The sequence below is a fragment of the Lissotriton helveticus genome, chromosome 11 (assembly GCF_964261635.1).
Source record: "Lissotriton helveticus chromosome 11, aLisHel1.1, whole genome shotgun sequence".
Lineage (NCBI taxonomy): Eukaryota > Metazoa > Chordata > Amphibia > Caudata > Salamandridae > Lissotriton > Lissotriton helveticus.
This window is the reverse complement of record NC_136072.1, coordinates 1026834803-1026860934: the sequence shown is the minus strand read 5'-3', so window position 1 is coordinate 1026860934 and position 26132 is coordinate 1026834803. Positions and strand designations below refer to the sequence as shown.

The window sequence follows — 26132 nt, the reverse complement described above, 5'->3', positions numbered from 1 at the left end:
AGTTTTTGAGTTTCCCCTCACGCCCCGCATTCACTTGAGCACTGTCACAAAAGGAAGTGCATTTACACGTTTTCTCACTGGGTATGGTAATGGCCACTACAAAGCAGGAAAGAACATTGGTTCTGGTAACTTACAGCCACGCTTTTCTTTTTTTGAGTATCCTAGGGAAGACCATCCTGAAGATGAAGCCGACACTAAGAGAAGAAGAAGACTACATCCTGACAAATTGAGAGATTGACACCTCGCTATTTAAGCTTATCTCAAATAAAAGCCACAATTGATAACCACATACGGCCTTCTAGATTCAGTTTCCGCTCATGTCTCCTTCAATTCCCTATTGGCTGGAAGTCATATGTTACAAATGCAAATCTCAGTATGTTTCTTTATAGTACAGGTTCTGACAGGACTAAAGGAGATTAAAGAAAATGTTTGGAATACCTCCAGTCGGATTCAAGAAAGACAAGAGGACGCTCGTTATGAGGGACAAGAGAAACTGTTGATTGGTTTAAAGTTCTTGTACTTCCATTCCCGTGGGTTGCTGGCAAATGTAGTTTATATAAACAATGTTGAAGGATGCTGGAGTAAAAATAAAGGAAGAAAGTATAGCATAATCCTCTCCTCCGTATTAATAGAGTTGAAACTTTCTGTTAAGAATGATAGGAAATTTTTCATTCAGCATAACAGTTGGAGGATTTCGAACAGAGAGAATCAAGTGGGAGGGAAGAGGTGCTCTAGTTTTGTAAAGTAATCCTGCATAGGTTTCCATTTAATTTGTGTTTCGCTTGCGTTAGGTTGTATTAGGTGAATATTATTAAAGAACCAAAGAAGAACATTATCCAAAAGACAGCAAGGAGTTGTCACACTGCCCCCAGCATATGCAAAGTATGTGCTCAATTGTGGGATGTCATAGAATTCAAACGTTCTTGTTTGGTCCCCAGCAGTATTAGTTAATGGATCTATAAGGAAAGGGAAAACCAGGGTCCCCTCTATGTGTCCTAGAATTTCCTTCCAAAATGTCTGCATGACCGTGCATGTCCATCATATGTGTATAAAGATTCCTCACTCCTTGTCATAACACCAACAGTCTGCAGTCTTGGTAGGAAAAATAAATCAGCAGAATTTTAAGCTAACAGGATGGAAAACAATATATATATGTTTTAAAGTATTTCCCACATGCACCACAATGTTAACTGCAAAAGCAATTTTGGGATGCATGCCCACATGCTTCCAGTGAACTAAGAAAACACAAATGAACCATATATTTTTCCAACTGGAACATTTGGTAATTAATGGGTAATACCTGCAAGAAGGAACAGATTTGCTTTGTTAGATCCAACAGGCTTGCTTCTCCTTGATGCAAGGACCGAGTGATAGCTACTGTAAGCCATTCTCTTATTGGATGTGCATTTCCCTGGTAAAACAGATCAGTTGAAGAACAGTTTTGGGAGTGGATGTAATGCTGCAAAGACTGAGCCAGAAGAATAGAGCTTGAACTGATGGTACCGTCTGTGAACAAAAATGTATAGAAAACACGTAATTACTTAAGGTTAAAGAAAGTGGTACATGTTTGCTGATTTAAAAATCAGGACAGGGTATTTTGCCCATATATGCGGACAAGAGTATCAGAGTTTAGGAACCTTGACCAAAGAGACAATTTACTCAAAAGCAATCATTTGTGGTCATCATACATTTGCTATTTGAATAAATCACAGGAAACATGCTGAAAGGCATCATATATTTACTATTTAGTCCTAATCCTTTCTAAATGTCTAATTTTGGTCATCACAATAACAGCGTACACTAACATCATGTGCCACGGCTGGGTCTATCTTCTACCATATTTCTCTTTCTGTTGGCCTTCCTTTCTCACCTGACATCAGCCAAGTGGTGTACTGAGTATGGAGGGGGAAGGAGATATGTTGTGCATTGTATGTTGCATTTCATAACTAGCAAATTCAGTTATGTGTTCTCTGAACCATAATGACCATTTTATAGTGTTAATTTTTTAGTGAATTTCAGGCATTTGCCTTTTTTTTTTTATAACATACTGCGTTCAACTGCCATGTACTGCTATGAGTTGCTCACAAACTTTGACAGTGCATAGCAAGGGACGGTGCAAAATCTCTGTGGCTAGAGAAACCCTGCTATGCACATGTTCGAACATGCGCAGTGGGGACGGCCACAGAGCCTGCCCTTAGGCCAAGCCCTAGTCCCAGGTCCCACAGGTAGGAAACAACTGCTATGCAAGGTCTTTGGCCATGTGCAGTGGGGTTGTTTGAGGCACTGACCTCTTTATCGCTCCCCTTTAACTGTGCCCTCTTGCCCCACCATCTGATCAGGGAGAAACCGGATAATCTTGCACTACAATGAACTGAATACATGTCATGCAGATTCTTTAAACAGCGCAAACGTTATTAGAGAATACAATCTTTATTGCTTCCCCAGTTTATCTCTGCTGTCTGAAGGATATGGACAAAACCTGACATATCAACAGAAAGCTAAACCTGCTCAATGTCTGCCAAAGTTTGTGCAGATGTATCAAACGGTACCAAAGTTATGTGCAAATAGAAAGCTCTTTGAATCCCCTTTAAATATGCCACTGTGATGACCTGTATGAAAGTGAGAACACTGATCTTACGCTAAACATTGTTGAGTGAGGAGAGGCCAAGACTCTCAAAAGGTGAAGCGTAAAGTGAGTCTTGACTCCTCTCCCCAACCAACAGGGATAATAAACAGCATATTATGTAATTATGGATTTAAAAATGTACCACATAATTTGCATATTTCACAAAACAATATTTCTAGCTAAAGTAGACCAAAATATTACTATCAGAGTACTTGTCATATAATTGGACGAGTAACTTACCTTCAGTAATGATGTATCTGGTAGAGACGATTCTAGCCGCAGATTCCTTAACGAACAAGTTACTTACCTTCGGTAACGATATATCTGTAAGAAACAGTAGTTAGTATTAGATTCCTTACCTTAGAATATCCCCAGGCGTCAGTCTGGATCCGGAAACTTTTGCGTAGCAGTACCCCTGCGCGTCGGTAGGCGTCGTCTGCAGGCGTCCCCTGCGGCTCCGCGTCGTCGGCGTCGTGCGCCGTGATGACGTCGCTGGAGTATATAGACGCCGCCTCCGCGCGCTGACGTCAGTTCTTTGCACACAGCTTTTCCGCGCCAGAACACGCAGAGCCATGCGAGAACCAACACTGGTGCCATTTGAAAACTAGGGCCCTGAAATGGATGTCCTTAACCCTAGGTATCAGTTCGCAGAACGGGGAGGATGGGTGGGGCGGTAAGGAATCTAATACTAACTACTGTTTCTTACAGATATATCGTTACCGAAGGTAAGTAACTTGTTCATCTGAAAGAAACAGGTTAGTATTAGATTCCTTACCTTAGAATAGATACCCCAGCAATACCAACCCCGGTGGTGGGTCTGCGAACCAATACAACCTACACCAGAAAGTCCTGGAGGACCGAACGGCCAAAGAAGCCATCCCTCCGGACTTGACTGTCCAGGCAGTAGTGCCTCGCAAAGGTGTGCAGCGAGGCCCACGTGGCCGCCTGGCAAATGTCCTGCAAAGGGACTCCCCGGCCCAGGGCAGTAGTAGCCGCCGTGGCCCGAGTGGAATGGGCCCTCAGCCCAACAGGAGGCTCCTTCCGAGCCAAAGAGTAGCATGCTTTGATGCACAGGACGACCCACCGAGAGATGGTCCGTTTCTGTACCGCCCTTCCCTTCTTCTCACCCACGTAGCCAACAAACAGTTGGTCATCCACCCGGAACTGGCGTGTGCGATCCATATAGAATGAAAGCGCACGTTTTGGGTCCAGACGATGGAGCCGCTCTTCATCCTTTGAAGGATGCGGAGGCGGGAAGAAGGAGGGCAAGGTGATGGACTGCCCAATGTGAAAAGCAGAGACTACCTTGGGCAGGAAAGAAGGTCTAGTCCGAAGAACCACCTTATCAGGATGAACAGACAAGAAAGGAGGTTGAATAGAAAGAGCCTGGAGCTCACTCACTCTCCTGGCAGAGGTGATGGCTACCAGGAAGGCCGTCTTTAAGGTGAGAAGACGGAGAGGACAGGAATGAAGGGGCTCAAAGGGAGCGCACATCAGGAAAGTCAAAACCAGGTTCAAGTCCCACTGAGGCATCACGAACGGAGTTGGAGGATACATGTGCGTGATGCCCTTCAAGAATCTTAACACAATAGGGGACTTGAATAAAGATGGCTGATCAGGTAGCCTCAAGAAGGCGGAAAGGGCAGAAAGATAGCCCTTGATAGTGCCCAGAGCAGAGCCCTGCTGGGCAAGGGAAAGGAGGAAGAGGAGAACCTCAGACAGAGGGGCAGAAAGGGAATCCACAGCCTTTGCTGTGCACCATGCCACAAATCTGTTCCACCGGCAGGCGTATACCGACTTTGTGGAGGGACGCCTGGCTGCCAGAATGACATCACAGACTTCAGGAGGCAAGTCAAATGGCCTCAACTGTCGCCGCTCAATCTCCACGCATGGAGGTGGAGACTGGACAGGTTCGGGTGGAGGACCGTCCCCTGCTGCTGCGACAGAAGGTCCTCCTGAAGGGGCAGGCGGATCGAGGGACCGACTGTCATGCTGAGTAGCTCGGGATACCAGTACCTTCGAGCCCAGTCCGGAGCCACAAGGATAACCTGGGCCCGGTCGCGCCTGATCTTCTTCAGCACTCTGGGCAGAAGTGGTATAGGCGGAAAGGCGTACAACAGACCGCAACTCCACTCGCGCCGAAAGGCGTCGCCGAGCGAGTGCCGTCTTGGAAACTCCAACGCGCAGAACTGATGACATTGCGCGTTCTCTTCTGTGGCGAATAGATCTAACCAAGGCTCTCCCCATTGCTGAAAGAGGCTTCTCGCCACGTCCGAGTTCAGACGCCATTCGTGATCCACCGAGCACCGACGGCTGAGTTCGTCCGCCCTGGCGTTCAGAGAACCTGCCAGGTGTTGAACCGTCAGAGTCACGCCCTGACGTTCCAGCCATTGCCAGAGGCGCAGAGCCTCCTGGCAAAGGGTCCACGACCCCACACCGCCCTGTTTGTTGCAGTACCACATGGCGGTGGTGTTGTCCGTGAACACCTGCACTACACTCCCGTTGACAAAGGGGAGGAATGCCTTCAGTGCTAGGCGAATCGCCCGCAGCTCCAACATGTTGATATGGAGCCGGGACTCCGCCGGAGACCAGAGGCCTCTGATCTCCGCCTCTCCCAAGTGGCCACCCCAGCCTTGGAGGGACGCGTACGTCACAACCACGTGCTCCGGTTGGGGAAGGGAGAGGGATCTGCCCCTGACCCAATCGCGGTCCGTAAGCCACCACTGCAACTGTCTCGCAGTGCCCTCCGAGATCAGGACATGGTCGGATAGGTTGCCCTGATGCTGGGCCCACTGAAACTTCAGGTCCCACTGCAGAGCCCGCATCCGCCATCTGGCGTGATGCACCAGAAGGATGCAGGAGGCCATCAGCCCCAGAAGCCGCAGCGTCAACCTGACCGAAACCCGGGATAACGGCTGAAAGATGGGAATCAGAGCCTGAATATCCCGGACCCGCCGTTCCGGAGGATAAACCCGAAACTGCGCCGAGTCGAGAACCGCTCCGATGAAAAGGAGCTTTTGAGAGGGACACAGGTGTGATTTCGGCACATTGATGGAAAACCCCAGCTCGTGCAGGAGGTCTGCCGTCATCTGAAGGTGGTGGACGACTGTCTGGGGCGAGCCCGCCTTAAACAGCCAGTCGTCGAGGTAGGGGAAGACTGAAACCCCTAACCGGCGCAGATGAGCTGCGACCACCGCCATCACTTTCGTGAATGGGAGCACGATAAACTGAAAGTGCTCGTGGCCTACCGTGAACCGCAGGTAACGCCGGTGGGCCGGCAGGACGGGGATGTGAAAATACGCATCCTGCAAGTCCAACGCTACCATCCAGTCTTGTGGGTCTAGAGCAGCCAAGACCTGAGCCAAAGTCAACATCTTGAACTTCTCCTTTCGGAGGAAGCCGTTGACGTTCCGTAGATCCAAGATAGGACGCAGGCCTCCCTTGTCCTTCTTGGGTACCAGAAAGTAGTGGGAGTAGCAACCACACCCTACTTCTGGCCCAGGAACGCGCTCGATGGCCCCCTTGGCCAAGAGGGCCGTAACTTCCTCCTGCAGAAGTGTCAAGTGGTCCCCCGACACACGGTGGTTCTGCGGTGGCATGGCTGGAGGAGTGGACTCGAAGGGGAGGGCATAGCCCCTTCGGACAAGCTGCAGCACCCACCTGTCCGATGTTATCGCGCGCCAGCGGGAGTGGTGATGGCGAACCCTGCCACCCACTGGCGTCACGTGAGCCCGAAAGCTCGGACTAGGAAGGCTTGGATGCAGCAGCGGAGGGAGGCGTGGACTGACCACGCCGCTGGCCTCTACCGCCACCACGGCGGAAACCACGGCCGCCACCGCGCTGGGGAGCGCTCTGCGTCGCGTGGCTGGCAGCACGTGTGGGACCTCCCCTCCCTTGGCCACGAAAGGGCCGAAACGAACCCGTCTGCTGGCGCTGGGTCGAAAGACCCAAGGACTTGGCCGTGACCCTGGAGTCCTTGAAGCGCTCCAGCGCGTGGTCCGCTTTGTCACCAAACAGGCGACTGCCATCAAATGGCATGTCCATGAGTGAATTTTGGACGTCTGGCGAGAAGTTGGCAGATCTCAGCCAAGCATGGCGACGAATCGCCACCGTTGTGGACATCGCCCGTCCCAGCGAGTCGGTCGTGTCGAGACCACAACGGATCGAGTACCGCGCCGCATCCCGGCCTTCAACTAAGGCCCGGGTGAGCTTGTCCCGCACCTCCTGGGGACATTGCGGCAGACACTCCTCGACCGTATCCCACAGGGAGTGGGTGTAGCGGCCCAAGAGGCACGCGGTATTACAAGACCGCAGTCCAGCGCTCAAAGAGGAAAAGACCTTTTTACCAAATTGGTCATACCGCTTTGATTCCCTATCGGGCGGAGCCGACGGAAATGCGGACTGCGAAGTGGAGGCCTGGATCACCAGACTCTCCGGGGAGGGATGGGTGGATAAAAAGGCAGGGTCGTCCGAGCATGGACGGTGACGCCTTGCAACATTCCGGTCAACCGGCGCACCAGAAGCGGGCCTGGACCAGGTGCCCAAAAGGACATCCGTCAGGGCCTCATTAAACGGCAGCAGAGGCTCCTGGGGGCATGACTGCGGTTTAAACACTTCGGTCAGAATGTTCGGTTTGACCTTCGCGACGGGGAGCTCAAGGTGCAAGGCCTTGGCAGCCCTCATCAGGACCACCGAATAGGCAGCACCTGCCTCAGACGCCACAGGGGACGGAGAGACAAACCCAGGGTTGGGCGACTCGTCCAGGCCACTGGCATCACCCAGATCACCTACCCAGTCCACATCATACTGGCAGGCACGGGACAGAGGGTCCTCAGACCCCTCCCAACCCTCTCCATACTCATCTTCATCATACCCATATTCTGGGTCGACGATATAGACATCGGGGTCAACGGGCCCCATCGGCGTCGGATCCGGCGTCGGCCGACGCCGGTCCGACTCCGCGTCCGGAGTCGGGGAGGAAAGGGGGGTGGCGCCGCGCGGCGTCGGTGACCCGACGCCGGCCGGAGCCGACGGCGGAGTCGCTGCACCACGCGGGGGCGGTACCACGGGTTGGCCCACAGGAACCGACGCCGGAGAGGCCGGGAGACCAGCCGGCGACGAACCAGAGGGAACCAGCGGCGCCGGGGCCGGAGCCACCGGCGGCGCCGGGGCAGGAGCACCCGAACCGCTCGGGCCCCCAGACGGGACCGACGGGCCCGCAGGCGCCGTAGGCCCCGCCGGAGGAGACCTCGCCCTCATAGCAATGAGGAAGGCCTCGATCTCCTCACGCGACGCCTTCCCCAGGGACCGACGGGTATGGGGTAGACGGCGTCGGCGACCCACGCGGGGCCGCGGGGGTGGGGTCACCCGAGCCCCCGGCCGCATCACGCGGGCGTCGGGGGGAGTCGGGGGTGCGATGGCGACGCCCCGACTTCTTGTGGTGCTTACCTGACGAGCCGGAGGAATGGTGGCGACTCCCGGAGCGCCCATGGCGGCTCCGCGATCGTTCCCTCGACCGCTCCCTCGACCTCCGACCGGACCGGGACCGCTCTCGACGCGGGGCCGACACCCGGAGCTCGAGAAGCTTGCGGGACCGCTCCCGCCTAGCTTTTCCAGTCAAGGCCCGACAGTCGACGCAGGACTCCACGTCGTGGTCCGCGCCCAGACACCGGAGGCAGAGTCGATGGTGGTCGGTGACCGACATCATGCGGTCGCACTCGTCGCAACTCTTAAACCCGGGCCTCCTACCGGCACCGTAGAAAGATTTAGTTTTACAAACACTTGGTCAAAAGACCGGAGTACTGCTCTTCGGATCTGCGCTAACTGGCGCGGAAAAAAGAAGAACTGACGTCAGCGCGCGGAGGCGGCGTCTATATACTCCAGCGACGTCATCACGGCGCACGACGCCGACGACGCGGAGCCGCAGGGGACGCCTGCAGACGACGCCTACCGACGCGCAGGGGTACTGCTACGCAAAAGTTTCCGGATCCAGACTGACGCCTGGGGATATTCTAAGGTAAGGAATCTAATACTAACCTGTTTCTTTCAGATGTAGAATTATCCCTAGGCGTGAGACTGGATCTGGAAACTTTTTTGCCACAGCATCCCTGCTCGCCAGGGAACGGCATCACGCGACTTCGCTCAGGCGTCCTCCGCGTACGTGACGTCAGCAAGGTCACATAAGTACCACCCCGGCACGCCTACGTCAGTTTTCTTCTGAGAACTTTTCCGTGCCACAACGCGGCCATCAGATAAACTGTGGGAGCATGGGAACAGTGTGCGAAAGAGCAGAAAAAGTGGAAAAAGGAATGGTGACGAGCAACACCATAAGGAGCAGTACCAACACTGCAGTTCCCAAAGGCTGGGAATGAAGAAAGAACGGAGCACAGCCCTGAGTAGCCACCCTGCCAGCATGTAGACAGTTCCCTCCTTGAGACAAGAAACATATGCAAAATGTCATGACAACATGTGGCAGGATTATAACCCCAACCAAGAACAACGAAGGGGCACCAGTTCCAAGACAAACAGGGAACAACAAACCTCCAAGGCAACCCCATCACAGAGTACGACAACCCCCCAAAGGAACAAAGGGCAAGGCACGGCCAGATGACCCCAACCCAGGGGTTAGCAGAGGTGCCAGGACCCTTAGTAACAAAGAGGGAGGGAGGAGCGGGACGAGAGTAAAGGCAAGCCTCAATCCTGGAACAACCAGAGCAGAGGGGCACAGCAGTACCTCTAGACCCATCCTCCAAATCGCCAAAGAGGAGGAAAGGAACAAGAAACAAGACAAACCATCCTGTCAAAAGAAGAAAGAATGCATTCACAGAAGACCCACCAGGAGGCGAGTGCAGAAGACCAAGCCAAAGGTCCTCGCAGAACGGGGAGGAAGGGCGGGCCGTGAAGGAATCTGCGGCCAGAATCGTCTCTATCAGATACATTGTTACCAAAGGTAAGTAACTCATACCTCTGATAGAGACTACTAGCCACAGATTCCTTAACATAGAATAGATACCCTAGCCATACCCACGGGGAAGGAGGGTCTGCAAAGGACCCCACCAGCCTGGACATAACAGAGGGCCCCACAGGGGACTAGTCCAACAGACAGGGCGAGGAGCCCGCCCTTCCAGGCAAGGGGAACCTTCACAAGCAGAACATCACCAACCCCAAGAGGGGTGTGGGAAGAAGAAAAGAAGAAAGAGGAAGCCCATACACCTTCAACAGAGGAACCAAGGGCAAGGCCAGGGGAGGTCGAAGCACCCCACGCCCCTACAAGGCCAAGGAACCCCCATCCAATGCCAGGGCAAGGAAAAGGATGAAGAACAACCCAGAGGGCCCAAGGAGAAGAGGGAAAAGAAGGCGAGCCCACCACAGTCAGAAGGCAACAGACCACACAGAACGGCGCTAACAGCAAAAAGCAGTCAGAAGCAGGAAGAGGAGCCCAGGGCCCCCCGAAAGACCGGGCAGGCTGCGTCTGAAAGAAGGATGAACACAAAACCATCTCCGCCCCCAGGACAGAGAACATGAAGGCGAAGAGGAACCCAGACACACCTCAGCGAGGGGTCCGTGCACACGACTCAAAGAAGCAGAACTAGAGCCACGACGCCAGGCCGCAGACCTGGCAAACAGCGCAGCGACCCCGGGGAAGACACCCCGGGGCACCACCAAGGCATTCCAACCCAGCAACAGGGAATTGTACCTGCAACGTACATGAACGCCATGGAGAGCAGAGGCCCGGAGGTGACCACAACTCCCCAGCACAGCATAAGCTATATAACAGCCACCACTGCCCCCACATAGTGCAAGTTAAGTCCCAAGACATAGGAACCTTCTTTGGAAGAAACTTCCGCAGCAGAGGACAACAAAAGAATCACAGGTAAAAAGACCCCTGCAGAAGGCTTGACTAGCAGCCCAAGAGAAAAACAGGAGGCCTAATCTCAGGGCTAACCTGGGGCAGATAACCCAAGCAAAAACCACACAGTGAAGTAAGGCCATCCAGCAGCCAAAGAACCAGTCTCAACAAGGAGGACTCGAGTAGCCATAAAGCACACAGAACTACAACAACGAGGGCGACTCGCCCAAAAGGAGAGCATCATCAAGAGCTAGCCCAATTCTCAGGTCACTGAGGAGGAGGAGGCGGCGGCCGAAGCCCTGCCAAGAACCTCCATATGGCCGAGTCCGCTGAGGCATGAAACATAAGAGTGCCATCGAAGGGAAGGTCAACCAGCCGTTCCCTAACATTTTCCGGGAATACACTGTCCCGAAGCCAAACATGGCGGCGAAGGGCAACCGAAGAAGCCATGGCACAACCAAGCACCTCCAATATGTCTAGAGTAGAGCAAAGAATAAACGCCGCTAGCTCTCGGCCATCCAACGCATTGTGCCACAAATCAACTCTAGCATCTTCCTGTGACGTGGTGGAACCCAGGGACTCGGCCGAATCCCACAAACAAGAGGTGGCCCTAGCTAACACACAAAGTGTTGAGGGCCCGTAGAGCCGCACTGGTGGAAGCAAACATGTTGCGCCCCCGAGAGTCAAGCCATCGGGCCTCCCGTGATGGAGGAGACAACAGCGGCGGCAGGGAGGGAAAAGCGGTCCGCAAAAGGGGGATCGAGGGAGAGGGATCGAGGGAGAGGGATCGAGGGAGAGGGGTCGAGGGAAAGACACGCCGGGTCACGCGGCGCTGAAAGGTGCTGGTGCAAAAGGTGTTGTGGCACCGGGTCCCCCTCCGCGGAATGTCCCCAAGTCCCCATCAGGGAAGAAAGGAGCGAACCCTCAAAAGGAAGCAGCAGCACCCTCCCACCAGAGCCCTGGTGGAGAACTTCCAGGAGGTGATCCGCGGGGAAATTGGCAACTGGATCCTCCATGCGCAAAATACCCACAGACGTGGACACAGTGCGAGCGAAGGCCCGTCTGCCTCCATAGGGCCCCGCGGTGGGGAAAGCAGCTTGCAGTTGTCGCCCACGGAGGAGCTAAGGCGGCCGTCCCTGAAGCGACCCAAAGCCTGTCTGGCGCTGTAGAGTCCACAGCCCGAGGCAGGACATCATCATCGTCCTATGCCAACTGAGACGCTGGACAGGCCTCCTCCACGCCACACAGCTCAGGGGACCGGGGCTGGGCCGGAGCTGAGGTGGCCAAGGGACAGTGCCGAAACGGTGCTGACTCGACCTCCGACGAGGCAGACGCCTGCGTGGAGGGGCGAGAGGGACCCGGGGGATGACAAGGAGTCCCCCGCCAGACTCGGCCCATAATGGGACGAGGGTGGGTCCACCGACCCATGTGGCGCCGCCAAGGCTGACTCAACCTCCGACTCGACCACCGACGAGGCAGCCACATGCGTGGAGGGACGAGAGGGGCCCGGGGGAGGACGAGGGGACACCCGCCAGCCTCGACCCATGACGGGACAAGGGGGGTCCGCCGACCCCTCTGGCGCCGCCAGGGCCAGCAGAAGCCAGCGCCGTAGCGGTGTCACCTCAGCCTCAGGCAAGGCTACCGCCTGTCCAGAGGGCTGAGAGGGGCTCGGGGATGCAACCCGAGCCCCGGTGACCTCTCGCAATGCCACAGGGCCTCCTGCAGGAGTTTGCGGCGAAGCAGAGGTGCCGTGGTCCAAAGGAGCGACCCCCGAAGGGCCGCACCCCAACATCACCACATCCTCCAAGCCTGAAGCCGAGCCAGTCGGCACGGGAGCCGCCGGCGCCGCCGCGGAGGGCTCCCCACAACGCAAGGGATCCGTCAACGTCCCAGGAGGGGAAGGAGGAGGAGGAGAAGCCAGTGAAGCTTGCAAAGTCGCCACATATGTCTCCAACTGGGCTCTCAACTCCCCCTCTTCAGGAGACAGTGGATAGGGGGACGATGGGTGGGGCGCATTACCCGCGGAGAGCCCACGCCCCCGACAGGCCGGAACCAGCCCTTCGGGGACAAACTGCGACACTTACCAATCGGGGAGCGACGCTCTTGCGGCATAGGAGAGGGATGGGGACAATGACAACTGCTACGAAACCCTTCCACAGAAGTTGATCGAGGTGACTAAGCCGACCTGGACAGACGAGAGAAGTTTCATCCGGCGCTCTCGCCGCGAATTCGGCTTCAACTGTTGGCGCGCCTCGCAATTAGAGGAGCCATGATCTTCCCCCAAACACCACATGCAAATGAGGTGAGGGTCCGTCGCCGACATAAGGCATCCACAGGACGAGCACGTTTTAAAGCCCGAAGGCATCCGCACACTGTTCCCACAGACACAAAGGAAAAAAGGGGCCTAAACAGGCCTGGGCATGAACTGGATCCGCTTTGCACACGGAAAAGAAAAAACTGACGTAGGCGCGCCGGGGTGGGACTTATGTAACCACGCTGACATCACGTACACGGACGACGCCTGGGCAGAGTCGCGTGATACAGGAATAAATGCAGTGGTCCATGACCAGATTTAGACTAAAGTCGCTATTTGTACTGCAATTTAATGTCTGCAGATAAGTTAATGAATCCTAATACAAAGTTCCTGATGCTCATAGATGTAACTTCTCTTTGCATCAATACAATAAGCCACACATATGAAGATGTATAATAAATTCTCAGTCATTTATTATAAAACAATTCAATTATTCTTATACTAGTCTAAGGTTGCGTACAAGAGGATAGGTAAAAGGTAAAGTGGTGTTGATGGGAAATTAGAAAGGTGAATCTTGAATTAACGAAGAGCAATACAATATTTCAAATACTGATAATGAAGATCAGTGTACATATGACCTGTCCATAAACAATTTACATGTCAATCTGTAAATTTTGTCTGTATTCAATACATTTTCTTGGTATGGTAAGGTGAGTGATAGGTACAGGTCTTGGTCAAGGTTGAAGGCGTCGACGTTTCGACTCGACTATGCAATGCGGACATTTAACCCTTTGCCGCGAGTCTTCATCAGGACAGTAAGTGTGCAACCTAGACCTGTGGCCAAGACTGGCTGTACAGGTAATCCAATTGGATCTGACTGGAGGCCAAGAGTCGCCTCCAAAAGATTGGTTTGGTGTGTTCAGTACATCACCCCAAACGGTGAAACATCAATTATCAGCCGTTCACCTGGTGCCCCTTTCTTAATCGGCGGCATCCGCGAAGTGACGAGAACAGCCGCTCTCATCCGACTGTCTCTAGCAGATAAGGTATTACCGAAGGTAAGTAACTTGTCCATCTGATAGAGACATCTAGCCGCAGATTCCTTACCTTTGAACAGATACACATGCAATGCTATCCCCTGTGGAGGAACTGCAGAAAGGTTTTAGACAACGAAATCCTGCAAGACAGAGTGGCTAAAGAGGCCCTCCCTGCGAACTTGAGAATCAAGGTAATAGTGTCTGGCGAACGTGAGCAGAGATGCACATGTGGCCGCTTGATCGGTCACTAACCGGAGCACCATGCTGAAGAGCGTGGTAGCTGCTTTCGCCCTGGTAGAATGGGCCCTAAGGCCTTTAGAAGGCTGTTTCTTCACTCAGATGTAACATTTTTATGCAGAGGAGGACCCAGCGTGAAATGGTCCTCTTCTGAACTCCCCCTTCTTTGCTCCAACGTACTCAACAAAGAGTTGGTTGTCCACCCGGAACCCTTTAGTTCGATCAAGGTAGAATGATAACACTTTTTTGGGGTCCAGACAGTGGAGATGCTCCTCTTCCTTAGAAGTATGCAGAGGTGCATAGAAGGTGGGCAGAGTAACAGACTGAACCAGATGGAAACGTGTTACTACCTTAGGTAGAAAGGAGGCCTTGAGCAGAGCACTACTTTGTCAGGAAAGACGGTCAGGTAAGAAGGCTGAGATGACAGTACCTTAGTTCACTCACCCTCCTAGCAGAAGTTATTGTCACTAAAAAGGCTATTTTGATAGTCAGCAACCGGAAGGGGCAATTGTGCAGAGGTTCAAACGGAGCACACATCAAAAAGCTAAGAACCAAAATTAAAGTCCCATTGGGGCATAATAAAAGGAGAAGGGGGAACAGATGGGTAAGCCCCTTCAAAAATCTCTGTACAAGAGGAGACTTAAAAAGTGATGGCTGATCTGGCTGCTGAAGGAAAGAAGATGGGGCAGAAAGGTAGCCCTTCAGAGGGCCAAGTGCAGAGACCTGCTGGGCCAAAGAGAAAATAAAAAGAAGAACATCTGACAGAGAGGCAGACAAAGGGTTCGTGGAGGGACGTCTGGCTGACAGAATAACCTCACATCTTCAGCAGAAAGGTCAAAAGCTGTCAACTGTCACCGCTCAATCTCCACGCAAGGAGGCAGAGAGTGGACAGGTTTGGGTGGAGGACCCTCCCCTCCTGCTGCGACAGAAGATGCTCTCGGAGGGGCAGTCTGACAAGAGGATCGATGCTCATTTGCAGAAGCTCGGGACACAAGACTCTCTGTGCCCAGTCCCGAGCCACAAGGATGACTTGGGACCAGTCACTCCTATTATTCTTCTTGAGCACTCTCAGCAGGAGCGGTATGGGAGAAAGGCGAACAGGACACCTGTGCTCTACTTGCAACAAAAAGCACTGCTGAGTGAGAGCCATCTTGGAAACTCTAATACGCAAATCTGCTGACATTGTGCCTTGTGCCTTCTCTTCGAAGGCGAACAGATCTAACCAACGCTCTCTCCACTGCTGAAAGATATCTTACACCACCTCTGGATGGAGATGCTACTTGTGATCTGCAAGGCACCGGCGGATGATTTTGTCTGCTCTGGCTTTGGGAGAATCGGCCAGATGTGGAACCACCAGAGAAATGCCATGTTGTTCCAGCCAAGTCCAGAGAAAAAGGCCTCTTGACAGAGGGTCCACAACCCCAACTCCGCCCTGCTTGTTGCAGTACCACATGGTGGTAGTGTTGTCTGTGAACATCTGAACTAACCTTTCGTTGAGGGATGGTAAAAATGCTTTCACTACTGTGAGATCTGGGTGGGGAAGAGAGAAGGGTCTGACTCTGACCTAATCACGGTTTGTCAGCCATCACTGCAGGTCATTTGTGGTTCCCTCCGATATCTGAACTAGGTCGGTGAGATTTCCCTGATGCTGTGCCCATTGGAACTACAGGTCCCACTGCAGAGCCCGCATGTGCCATCTGGCATGGTCCACTAGTAGGATGCAGGAGGCCATAAGGCACAGGAGCCTTAGAGTGGGTCTTACCAAAGTCCAGCATAGAGGCGGAAACATCGCTATTCTAGCCTGAACTCGCTGTAAGGGAATGCAGGCCCGAAATTGCTACGTTTCCAGAAAAGCTCAGATGACAGAGTATCTGGGAGGGAGTCAGGTGAGACTTTGGTACGTCGATTGTGAACCCCAGCAAATACAGGAGGTCTGCCATAGTCTGGGGGTGGGAGACGACAGCCTGGGGCCCACCTTCAACAGCCAGTGGTCGAGATAGAGAAAGACTGGCACCTCTGATCTCCACAGATGAGCTGCAACCACTGCTATCACCTTGTTGAACACTCGAGGGGTGCTGGTGAGGCCAAAGGGGAGCACAGTGCACTGAAAGTGATTGTGGCCCACAGTGAGCAGCAGGTAACGCCGGTGGGCAGGTGGGACGGGAATATGGAAATATGTGTCCTGCAAGTCCAACTGTACCTATTCAGTCCCCTGACTCCAGGGCAGACAGGACCTGAGCAAAAGTGAGCATTTTAAACATCTCCTTCTTGAGGAATAAGTTGAGACAGTGCAGGTTGAGGCTAGGACAACGGCCTCCGTCCTCCTTAGATACAGAAAGTAGCAGGAATAACAACAATGACCCACCTCTGGCATTGGCATTCTCTCTATGGCTCCTTTGGCCAAAAGAGCCAGCACTTCCTGGCAGAGAAGAGATAGGTGGTCCTCTGTCAGCCTGTCGCAAGTAGGTGGCATGGAGGGAGGCGTAGTCTCGAAGGGGAGGGATTAGCCTCTTCAGAGAATCTGTAAAACCCACCTGTGTGATGCTATAGTCTGCAAGTAGTGCAGGTGATGGTGAATCCTGTCAACCACTGGGTGCCCATGATGTTAAACGGATAGACTAGGAGGGTATGGAGGCTGCAGATGCTGAGGGGGTGGTGGACTGACAAGACCACTGGCCACCGACCCACGGACATAGCCATGCAGAGGCTGAAAAGTTTGCACTTGTGTTGGCTGGGCAGGTAAGGGCGTGGCTGTACGCCCCTTCCGTGGCCACAAAAGGAGCAAAAGATGGAGTGAGGGTGACGATGGGCCATGGAACGGCCCAACAATCTGGTCCTATGCCCCGCAGTCCTTAAAATACTCCTGTGCCGAATCCACCTCGTCTTCGTAGAGACTGGAGCTATCAAAGGGCATGTCCGTAAGTGATGTTTGGACATTCCCCAGAAAAGCCAGTAGGCCTCAACCAGACGTGGGGTCGCAGGGCAACTGTTGACAAAATTGTTGAACTGCTGAAAGCCCGAAACTGGTCCTATGATGCTGGTTTCTAATCCAGGGAGGACCTGGCTTGGCAGTTCGGGTTGGACTATTCCCATCGGGCAGAGAGTTAAGACTGATTTGCATATGGCTGGGTTCGAATTGGAATGGCATGGTGGGCAAAAAAATGAAGGATTTAGGCCCAGATCTCTGTAATGGGGTGAATGTATGACATTGTTCTGCATTCTGTCGAATGGCATGGTGAGCAAAAAACGATGGATTCAGGCCCAGATCTCTGTACTGGGGTGAATGTATGACATTGTTCTGCATTCTGTCCATCAACTGTTGTTTTTGCATTTGTCACTCCGAGTGGGACGGGTATGCTCAGACGTGAGTCCTGTGCTCTCCATGCCACTGGGTTCAAGCTATCCTGGCTGATGAGGGCTGAAAGCCCGAAACCGGTCCAAGGATGCTTGTTTCCAGTCCAGGGAGGACCTGGCTTGGCAGTTCGGGCTGGACTGTTCCCATTGAGCACAGGGTCAAGACTGATTTGCATATGGTTGGGTTCAAACTGGAATGGCATGGTGAGCAAAAAAAACTATGGATTTAGGCCCAGATCTCTGTACTTGGGTGAATGTATGACATTGTTCTGCATTCTGTCCATCAACTGTTGTTTTTGACAAAATGGTTCTGCCTAGTGAGTCAGTGATGTCTAGTCCACATCTAATGGTGAACTTAGTTGCATACCTCCCATCCGCAACAGCCTGGGAGAGCATGGCCTGGGCCTCCTCCGGGACCGTTGGCGGCACCTGCGCAACCGTATCCCACAGGGCGTGGGAATAGCAGCCCAAAAGGCACACAGCATTCACTAATGCCAGCCTGGTGGAAGAAATACATTTCTTGTCTAAAATTGTACAGCCTCTTAGATTCCCTATTCAGCGGAACGGTTGGGAATGAGCCAGGATTTGCATATGCAGTGGAGTCTTGGACCACCAAGTTCTTTGGGGTGGGGTAATCTGGGCAATTGTCCTGTTCACAGAAGCCCGTTCTTGTACTTGGACCAGGTCCCAAGCAGGACATCAGTAAGAGCTTCGTTGAATGGGAGAAGGGGTTTGGAACGGGACACTTCCAGTTGAAGCACTTCTGTCAAGAAAGTAGTCTTGACTGCCACAGGGGGCAAAATTATGTCCAGGACCTCAGCTGCACTCTGCACCACCATAGCCAATTAGGCTACCTCCTCAATAGCCATGATAGATGGGGAAAACGTGCAAGTATCTGGAGAAGTGTCCAGTACACTGGCTTCACCCAGATCCTCACACCAGTCGAAGTATTCATAAGACTGGTATTCAAGGCCCAGCGACCCTTTGCCTTCTTCCTCAAGCCCTAGCCCATAGGAATAAGGCTCAGGCTCCGGTCTGGAAGGCATTGCTTCAGTCTGCGTCGGGCGACGCCTTTTTGGCTCCATGTCAGACTTGGGGACGGCACCACTGGTGGGCGCAGGTGGTGCTGGGAGCATTGCCCTCAGAACTGGCGCTGGTGAGGGTTGACAAGGCATGATCCAGATTTGTCTGTGGATCCCTGGGGCCCGACTGGTGCAGGAGCCACCAGTGTAGATCCAGTAGGGGCCACTCCTAAACCCCTGAGGCCCAAAGGCATGCCACAGGGAACAGGCACTCAGATATAAGGTCATGGCCTCATAAAACTCTTAAAGTTGAGCAAGGTTGCTCAGTCTCCCACAAAACGCCGGGAGGCGCAGAGCTAGCCTAGATAATGGCTCATCCGCTGAGCCATTCTCCCTCATCTTGTCTCCTGTCTTTTCTTCTTTTTGTGTGACTGAGACTTACTTGACTGGCTTGACGACTTGGAATGCAATAACCACCTCAGACTCCACAACCGATTCTGGGACCTTCCTCTTGACCGGGATCTTGATTTCCCGGCATGCAGGAGTACTGCACGCCGGTAGGTCCCCAAAAAAATATTCTGCATCCAGTCTGATAACTGGGAATAATTCTAAGATAAGAAATCTGCGGCTAGAAGTCTCCATCAGATATAAATATAAATATTAATATGGTTTCCTTATGCACAGTGAGCAAAACAACTGTACATTTGGATGATGTCATCAATCACGTCACTTAACACTAGTAATGTCATGTGTGAGATGGAACAACTTTGGTTAGCTTACATAACCATAACTTTAACATAACAGTGCCAGCATTTAGTACTAGTTGTCCCTTGTGTAAACAAATATGACCAGTTTGCCAGCATCAGCATTTTGCTATGAGTACTCCTTATGACAAAAATTACCTCTAATTTGCCAGTGCCAGCATTTTTCCAAGGGTACCCTCTATGCCAGGGCCAGCAGAAGAATGGAAAGAGTAACACACACCAACACACACACTCACTCCTGCTGTCTTGCACTTACTTGCTCACACTAATTTGCTATCACACTACCTACCGTTAAAAATCCTTAAATCCTCTCACACTCATTGATTTGCACTCTCATTCATACTCACTTTCACTCACTCTCACTCACAGTGTCAACCTCCCTTATTCTCACTCTGACTCTGTTACACTCAGTCACTCATTCACTTGTACTCACTCATTCCCCATCACTCATTCTCAAACAAAATTATTTTTTCACTTAACTTCAGCAGTATATGCTGGCTAGACCCGCTGAGCAGAAGCATGGCTCTATCTGGCCTCAACAACTGAAGAAGGAAACTGAAAGCTAGAACCTGTGCAGTGATAAACAGGTTTCAGCTATCAGTGTCGTACTTTTTCACTTCGCCCTCTCCTAGCTCATCACAGGATGGAGTCTGCAAGGCTCCTGACCTTACCACACACTGTGACAAGATTATAAAACAACATACATATCAAATACAAATGTATTCTGTACTTAAAAAAACATTATAACAGAACCTTTACTTCCAAAACAATGAATTCCCCCAAAAATATTTTACTCTAAAAAAGTTGATGCTAGTAAAAGAAACACCATTTGCATCAACTGATTGAAATCAAAACTGTGTGTGCAGCAGTATAATGGCTGATATTAGAAATGGTATCAAAAACTTCATTTAAAATGTCATCAGTGTTGTGTGAGCTTTTAAACTTTGCATGAAGGACCCAAGTTATGGTTTGCTTCCATAACCAAAACTAGTGAATTACAGCGGTTCACTTTCAGTGTGCATTTTTCAGTGAATATCAGAGTTTTTTAATGCAACTCATACCATTTTATTGGTTTTAACCAAAATTTATGAGTTATGCTAAAGGTAAATTATATTATGTTTTATGAGATCTTATAGCATGTGGATTAGAATGGCTTGGACATCTCTGGTAAGTCTGTTGAGCGGAGCCAAGCATGGCATTAAAAGAGACAAAAGATCACATTGCTCTAGCAATTGAACCCAGTGTGTCAGAGGCAAATCCAGTACCTCTGCAACTTCTTAATTACTTCAGCGAAGGTTTAATCTCCCCACAGAGGGGCCCTGGAGTAAACACTAAGTCCACCTCCGGAGATGTATGCAGACTGCATACATTCTGCAGGTCTACGTAATCTGCTGCACCCACGCTGGCAGAGTGCAGCAAGCTGACCATCTTATTGCTATTATCACTGATTACATGCAGTATTACATGAGACATTTAGATGTGGTCTGAGTCAGTCCCAAATAGGTTATGAATCCTTTTCCGAAACTCATCTTTGGGCAAAGGTCTGGTTTTGTATTCTTCCCTATATTTAGCCTCTTCTACTAATCTCTGTACTTCTCTGAGCACAGTAAATGGTCTTTTTCTTAGCTATAGGTTCCGGAAACGAGGTCGGTGTCAGTAGAGGTACAACTGTCTGGGGTCTGAGTGCCAGTGTGGCTACATCTTCAGCCGGTAGAGAATCCCCAAGAGAATATCTGGGGTAAGCCAGCAATGTGGTTGTACTATTCCAGTCAGAGCACCTTCAGTTTAGGCCTCTCGCCTGCGCCTTTTATTATGTTTTTTATACTATGCCTTTGATGATTTTGAGGAGGGAGACATCCGAGACTTTGATTTTAACCTGGAACGCGAACAACATAGAACTGGCGCTCGTTGCATACATGCTATTAACAGCTATGTCTGCTCTTTTATTAACCTTGGAGTCCATGAGGCTGCACAGCGTCCACAACTTGGGAGTCAAGCTTAAACCTAAAGCATCACAAGCAGGCCTCGCGGTGGTCAGAATTTGCCCAGGGCAGAAGCGACAGCACTTGAACTCTAGACAGTGCTAGATATTCTAGCTAGCACTGCAAAAAAAGGTATAATCTAGGAACTTTTGGGAAAATACTCCACATGGGAACACTGGAGACATGTCATATATATAACATAATTTCTGGGCAGTAACCAATGCTGAGACAGACCTGAGGACACCTATCAGTGCAGAAGAACTATTGTAAACTTTCCAAATCATGTCTGGCTTCCTGGGAAAATTCAAAGGGCGAGGAATCAGCGGGTAGAAATATCTGTCAGAAATAGAGGATATAGGCCTACCACCTCTTGTTTAGATTTATAACTCTGCAGGTGTCTGATTTATAATGCTGCACTGTCAACTAGGTGTAGAACAAAAACCACCCCAAATGGCAATGTATTCCTGAGCCTCCCCAAATGTTACAAAAACACTTATCTTTAGCGAGTAAATCACCCAATGCTGTAGAATCCAACTTCTACAGCAAATAGGGGGTTATCTTAAAGAGCAACTTTACCATTTTAAAGCGCACAAGATATCATCAATATAAGAAATTAGACAACTGGACAAATAGCACAGGGTAGGCCAGTCAGAAGGAATCATTAACTACTGTTAGTCAGGTCCAGCAACTGGGGTACAGGTTGCAGCTGCGCTATCAAATAATCCAACTACAAATCTGGCAGCACTATCCCCCCCATTCATATAGATGTTTAAGTATTGCCAATTTGATACTCCGGCGTGAGCATGCCCATATCATTATTATTGACACAACATTTAGCTCCATCAAGATTTTCTGTAGGAATAGACAAATTGCTCCCTGAGACACTGCTAGGCATTGACTGATAAAGCACAACAATCTTTAACAATGCCACGTCACCTATTAGGGACAGTGTAATTTGTTCCAAATCTTGACAGATTTGTCTAGTCCCTCTATCATACACCCCATAATAAGGGACATCATATTTTCCTTGGGGTCTCCTTGATTCCGTATATTGCAGAGCTGTAGGTTGTCACTTTGCTTGCAAGTCAGATAATTCTATGTCCCTGGGTTAAACCGAAGCAACTAGGGGGAAGAGGGTTTCATTGGTCTCTCAGCAATTGATATCTAAGATATGGAAATGGTCTAATGTTGGCTATTGCACATCTTCCAGGCCCAAACTCTAACTGGTATCTATGATAATTGATACTTATTGATTCTGGTATATAATTCACACAGTTTTCATTTTCTTTCCGACATCTCGAGATCCAACTTGGAGTTGATGGGGTCACCTCTGCAGCTGTAGGATATTCTTAAGGTCCCTGACCTTCTTTTCTAGGCTATGGAGGCACACCATACGCTCTATTAAGACATACCCCTATTTCAACTTTTATCATATACTCTTCATTCATCGATCACCAATTAACATCTGGTAATGGTGACAACTCCTGGCTTAAACTTAATCTGAATTCTTGGTCCTGTAATACTTTGACTCATTCTCCAAGTCAGAATGTTGATCTTGTTCTACACAGAGTATATGCCATTCAGATGACAGCGTTATCGGATATAATTCTCCCCAGATGAATAGTATCTATGCACTTATCATACATTGCATGACTTACAAACACATTATATAACCTGCTAAAGGCGTCATGGGGAGGTGAGTAAAAATGGAATCCCTTCTCCCCTCAATGTTGTGTTTTCTGTAATATCTAATTTCTTAGATATTTCCCATAGTTGCATTGGTGTCACCACCAATAACTTTTCTGAACTAAGGATAAACTCAGCAATGTTGGGAGCTTATAACTTTAGTAATTACACTGAAAATTCCTCATAAAATCACACATTAACTCTTTGGGTCATGACCCACTAATGATTCTTTAAACAGTACCATGTTATGATTCCTGATGAATGCACCATTTAAGATTAAGGATTATGAGGATGAATACATCGTCCCCATCCATTTTCTTTGCTATCAGGTTTGTCCCTCTGCACCATGGTATAGTTTCTGGAGGAATGCCAATGCCACAGTCACTTCCTGTCACTTAAGGAATGATATCACAAGGTGCACCAGGCCCTAGAGACGAGCATAAGCATTCTAGTTGCACTCTTTCAAGAGCACCTTGGGTTTCAGAATCAGTGCTGGTAGCAAGTTAAATCCAATGCAAGGATCTGAGCTTTCAAGGAGATCCAAGATTGTGGGCAGATAAGAAGAAATCTGTGCCTACAAAGAGCACATAAAGCCAACTCACTGTGTGTGACCAAACATCAAACAAATGAGGGGTTTCTTTGGAAGTCGTCCCCTCCGCATGAGACTGTGAGTGAGGGAATGTTACTCCTAACCCCTCTTGGCTCTTTTCTTTTTTTTTCTTTTTAAACAGGACACAGTGCCCTGCATAGTTTTATAGCGATTGTAAACTTTTCAATTAAATCCAGCCAATGAGTGTCTTCAGGTCCATGGGCCCAACTTTGGGTCCATGGGCCCAACTTTGGGACCACTGGCCCAAAATAGACAGGAGAAAAAACACTTTCATCCAGTGGGAGGCTATTATTTTTTAAGCTTACAGCCATGGACAGTATGTGATCCTGAGTTCCCAGTCCAGCTAGCTCTAATTGTAAATCCTTTCAAACTTACAGATACATTTTTGTAGTGGTCATTTCTCGAAAAGTACTTAAAAGATTTACACCAAACCCAGCAAATGTACTTTCTTGATTCTAGTTCTAGTTTCATGTCAAGCCTGGTGTAATTTTGTTAAGCATTTTTTCTGTTGTGAATAGCAAAGATTCTTATAGAAGCTAAAACGAAAAAGCTACTTTTTGATTCTCATTCTATAAGCTGCTATGAGGGTTAATAACAAGAGTGTCTTATACCTCTAACTACCGAGTTCAGCCGTCACCCCTCATTTAAATAGTTGGAGATTGATTCCTTTGGATTTGAACAGAGTGGGGGCAAAGGCTAAACCAAGGTAGTTGATAATATCACCCAGGCCATCATATGCATTTATTCTCAATAATAAAGATATGCAACAGACCCCATGCTCTAGATCTAGATTCAAGGTCAGATAAGGATAAGATAAGAGTATAACATTAATTTATATTTATCCATTTTTTAACAAAATTCAATATCTATTTTGAACTAACCATTGAGGTAAGTGATTTTATCAGTGATTTCAACCTTGAAAACATCAAAGACTCAAATTGGACCTGCGACATATCAAACAATTCTGGAGCATATAGAAAGCTTTTTTGGAATGTGCTGCCAACTCTCTTTTAAACAAATATTTCTAAATGTGACAATTTCCTCACAGAGGTTTTACTCACAGTGGATCAGATGAAATGCCCAGGGTAAACAGGGTGCCACACCCACCACAAATGCAATAGCTATCCTAAGTTCCAAACGTATTGCCTCCAACAGTTTGTGTAATATTTTCCCTTCAGTGGAGCTCTTAAAGTACTAATCACGAACACTTATAGTTTCTATTGTGCACCTGAGACTAGGATAGATTTACAGTTGATATAACGCCAAAAATGATTAAAATGTCTACTTACAAGTTGGATCAAGGGGTACCAGATCATCTGTATATAGTAAATAAGCTACATTTTGATTACCTAATCTTGGAGCTTCACCATCAGATACTGAGACAACAACAGACAGCAAAATATATATATATATCAAAACAAAACCCTTTCAGGCATAGAGTGACGCATAAATTATGCAAAAAAAGAAGCAGAGAACTCTGGGTAGTTTTATAGAGCGCCCTCAACACCAGAGACACTCTAGATATGCTCACCTCAAATGTCTGCTTTTCTATCAAAGTCTTTAAGCATAGGGGATTAGCAGAGTGCTATCCACGCCAAGATAGAAATGGACAAAGTATTTTGCCATTTCTACATCAAAGTCTTTAAGCATAGGACTAGCACAGTGCTGTCCATGCTGAGCTGTAAAATGACAAGTAATGTAATATATGAGGTCATAAGCAGTGCATTTCAGGGGCGCGAGTTATAGTTACCTCAGCTAACTAGCTGGGCTGAATTTCTCTGGCTTTGTACAAGTGAAATGTCAGACTAACTAGAACAGCCCTCCAACCTTTGTTTTTTCCCATGAATATCTAAGGTTTTTAAGTGCTAATTTCTAGCCATAATGTCCATGAACCCTATGCTGTTTTTCAGTGAATTTATAAGGTTTTTAAAATGCTAATTTCTAACAATAACGTCCCTGAAACCTGTGTTTTTTTCAGTGAATTTATAAGGTTTTTAAATGCTAATTTCTAACTATAAGGTCCTTTAAACCTGTGTTTTTTCAGTTAATTTCTAAGTTTTTTTAACTAGAAGTTGCGTCTGCAGAGTGGTGGAGAAAGGGGGTTGGGCCTCCAACCAGAGCTCAGGAATTCCTATGCGTAGGACTTACAAGAGCTAGCAGGAGGGCTTCTTGAGCACCAAGCCTCTCAGGAGTAAAGAGGCCTTCATTCCCTAACCAGTGGTGCACCAGGAGGCGTGTCTGCAGAGTGGTGGAGAAAGGGGTGGTGTGTCCTTCGAAGACCTCTTAGCAAGCTTACTGTGTGGGACTTACTGGAGGTAACAGAAGGGGTAGTTCGCCCCCAAGGACATCCTCGGGGGCCAACTACCCCTCCTATTCCCTCCAGTAAATCCCACACAGCAGGATTGAGGAGTTCTGATCACAGGCCACGCCCTGTTTGTCCACCACTCTGCATATGTGCATCCTGGCGTGCTTCTGGTTGGGGGGATGAAGTCCCCTTTACTGCTAGGGGTCCTTAGGGGCCAACTAGCCTACCTGTTATCTCCAGTAGGCAGCACACTGTGGGATTGCGGAGAGGTGGTCGCAGATCACGCCCCCTTTCTCCACCACTCTGCAAATGGGCCTCCTGGCTCGCTGCTGCTTGGGGAATGAAGTCCACTTGAGTCCTGAGGCACTCAGGACACAAAGGGACCACCAGCAGTGTGCCAAGAGGC

At 49.8% G+C, this 26132-nt stretch overlaps 1 protein-coding gene across 4 annotated transcripts in view; it reads right to left on the bottom strand.

The window, feature by feature from the left end:
* The window catches only part of HECTD4 (HECT domain E3 ubiquitin protein ligase 4), a 2216728-nt gene that overhangs the window by 836560 nt on the left and 1354036 nt on the right, over positions 1-26132 (bottom strand). For all 4 annotated transcript variants that reach the window (XM_078667422.1, XM_078667425.1, XM_078667423.1 and 1 more), the window contains exon 57: positions 1301-1506. In XM_078667422.1, the coding sequence (XP_078523548.1) occupies positions 1301-1506 (206 nt within the window). The remainder of the gene's footprint in view (positions 1-1300; positions 1507-26132) is intronic.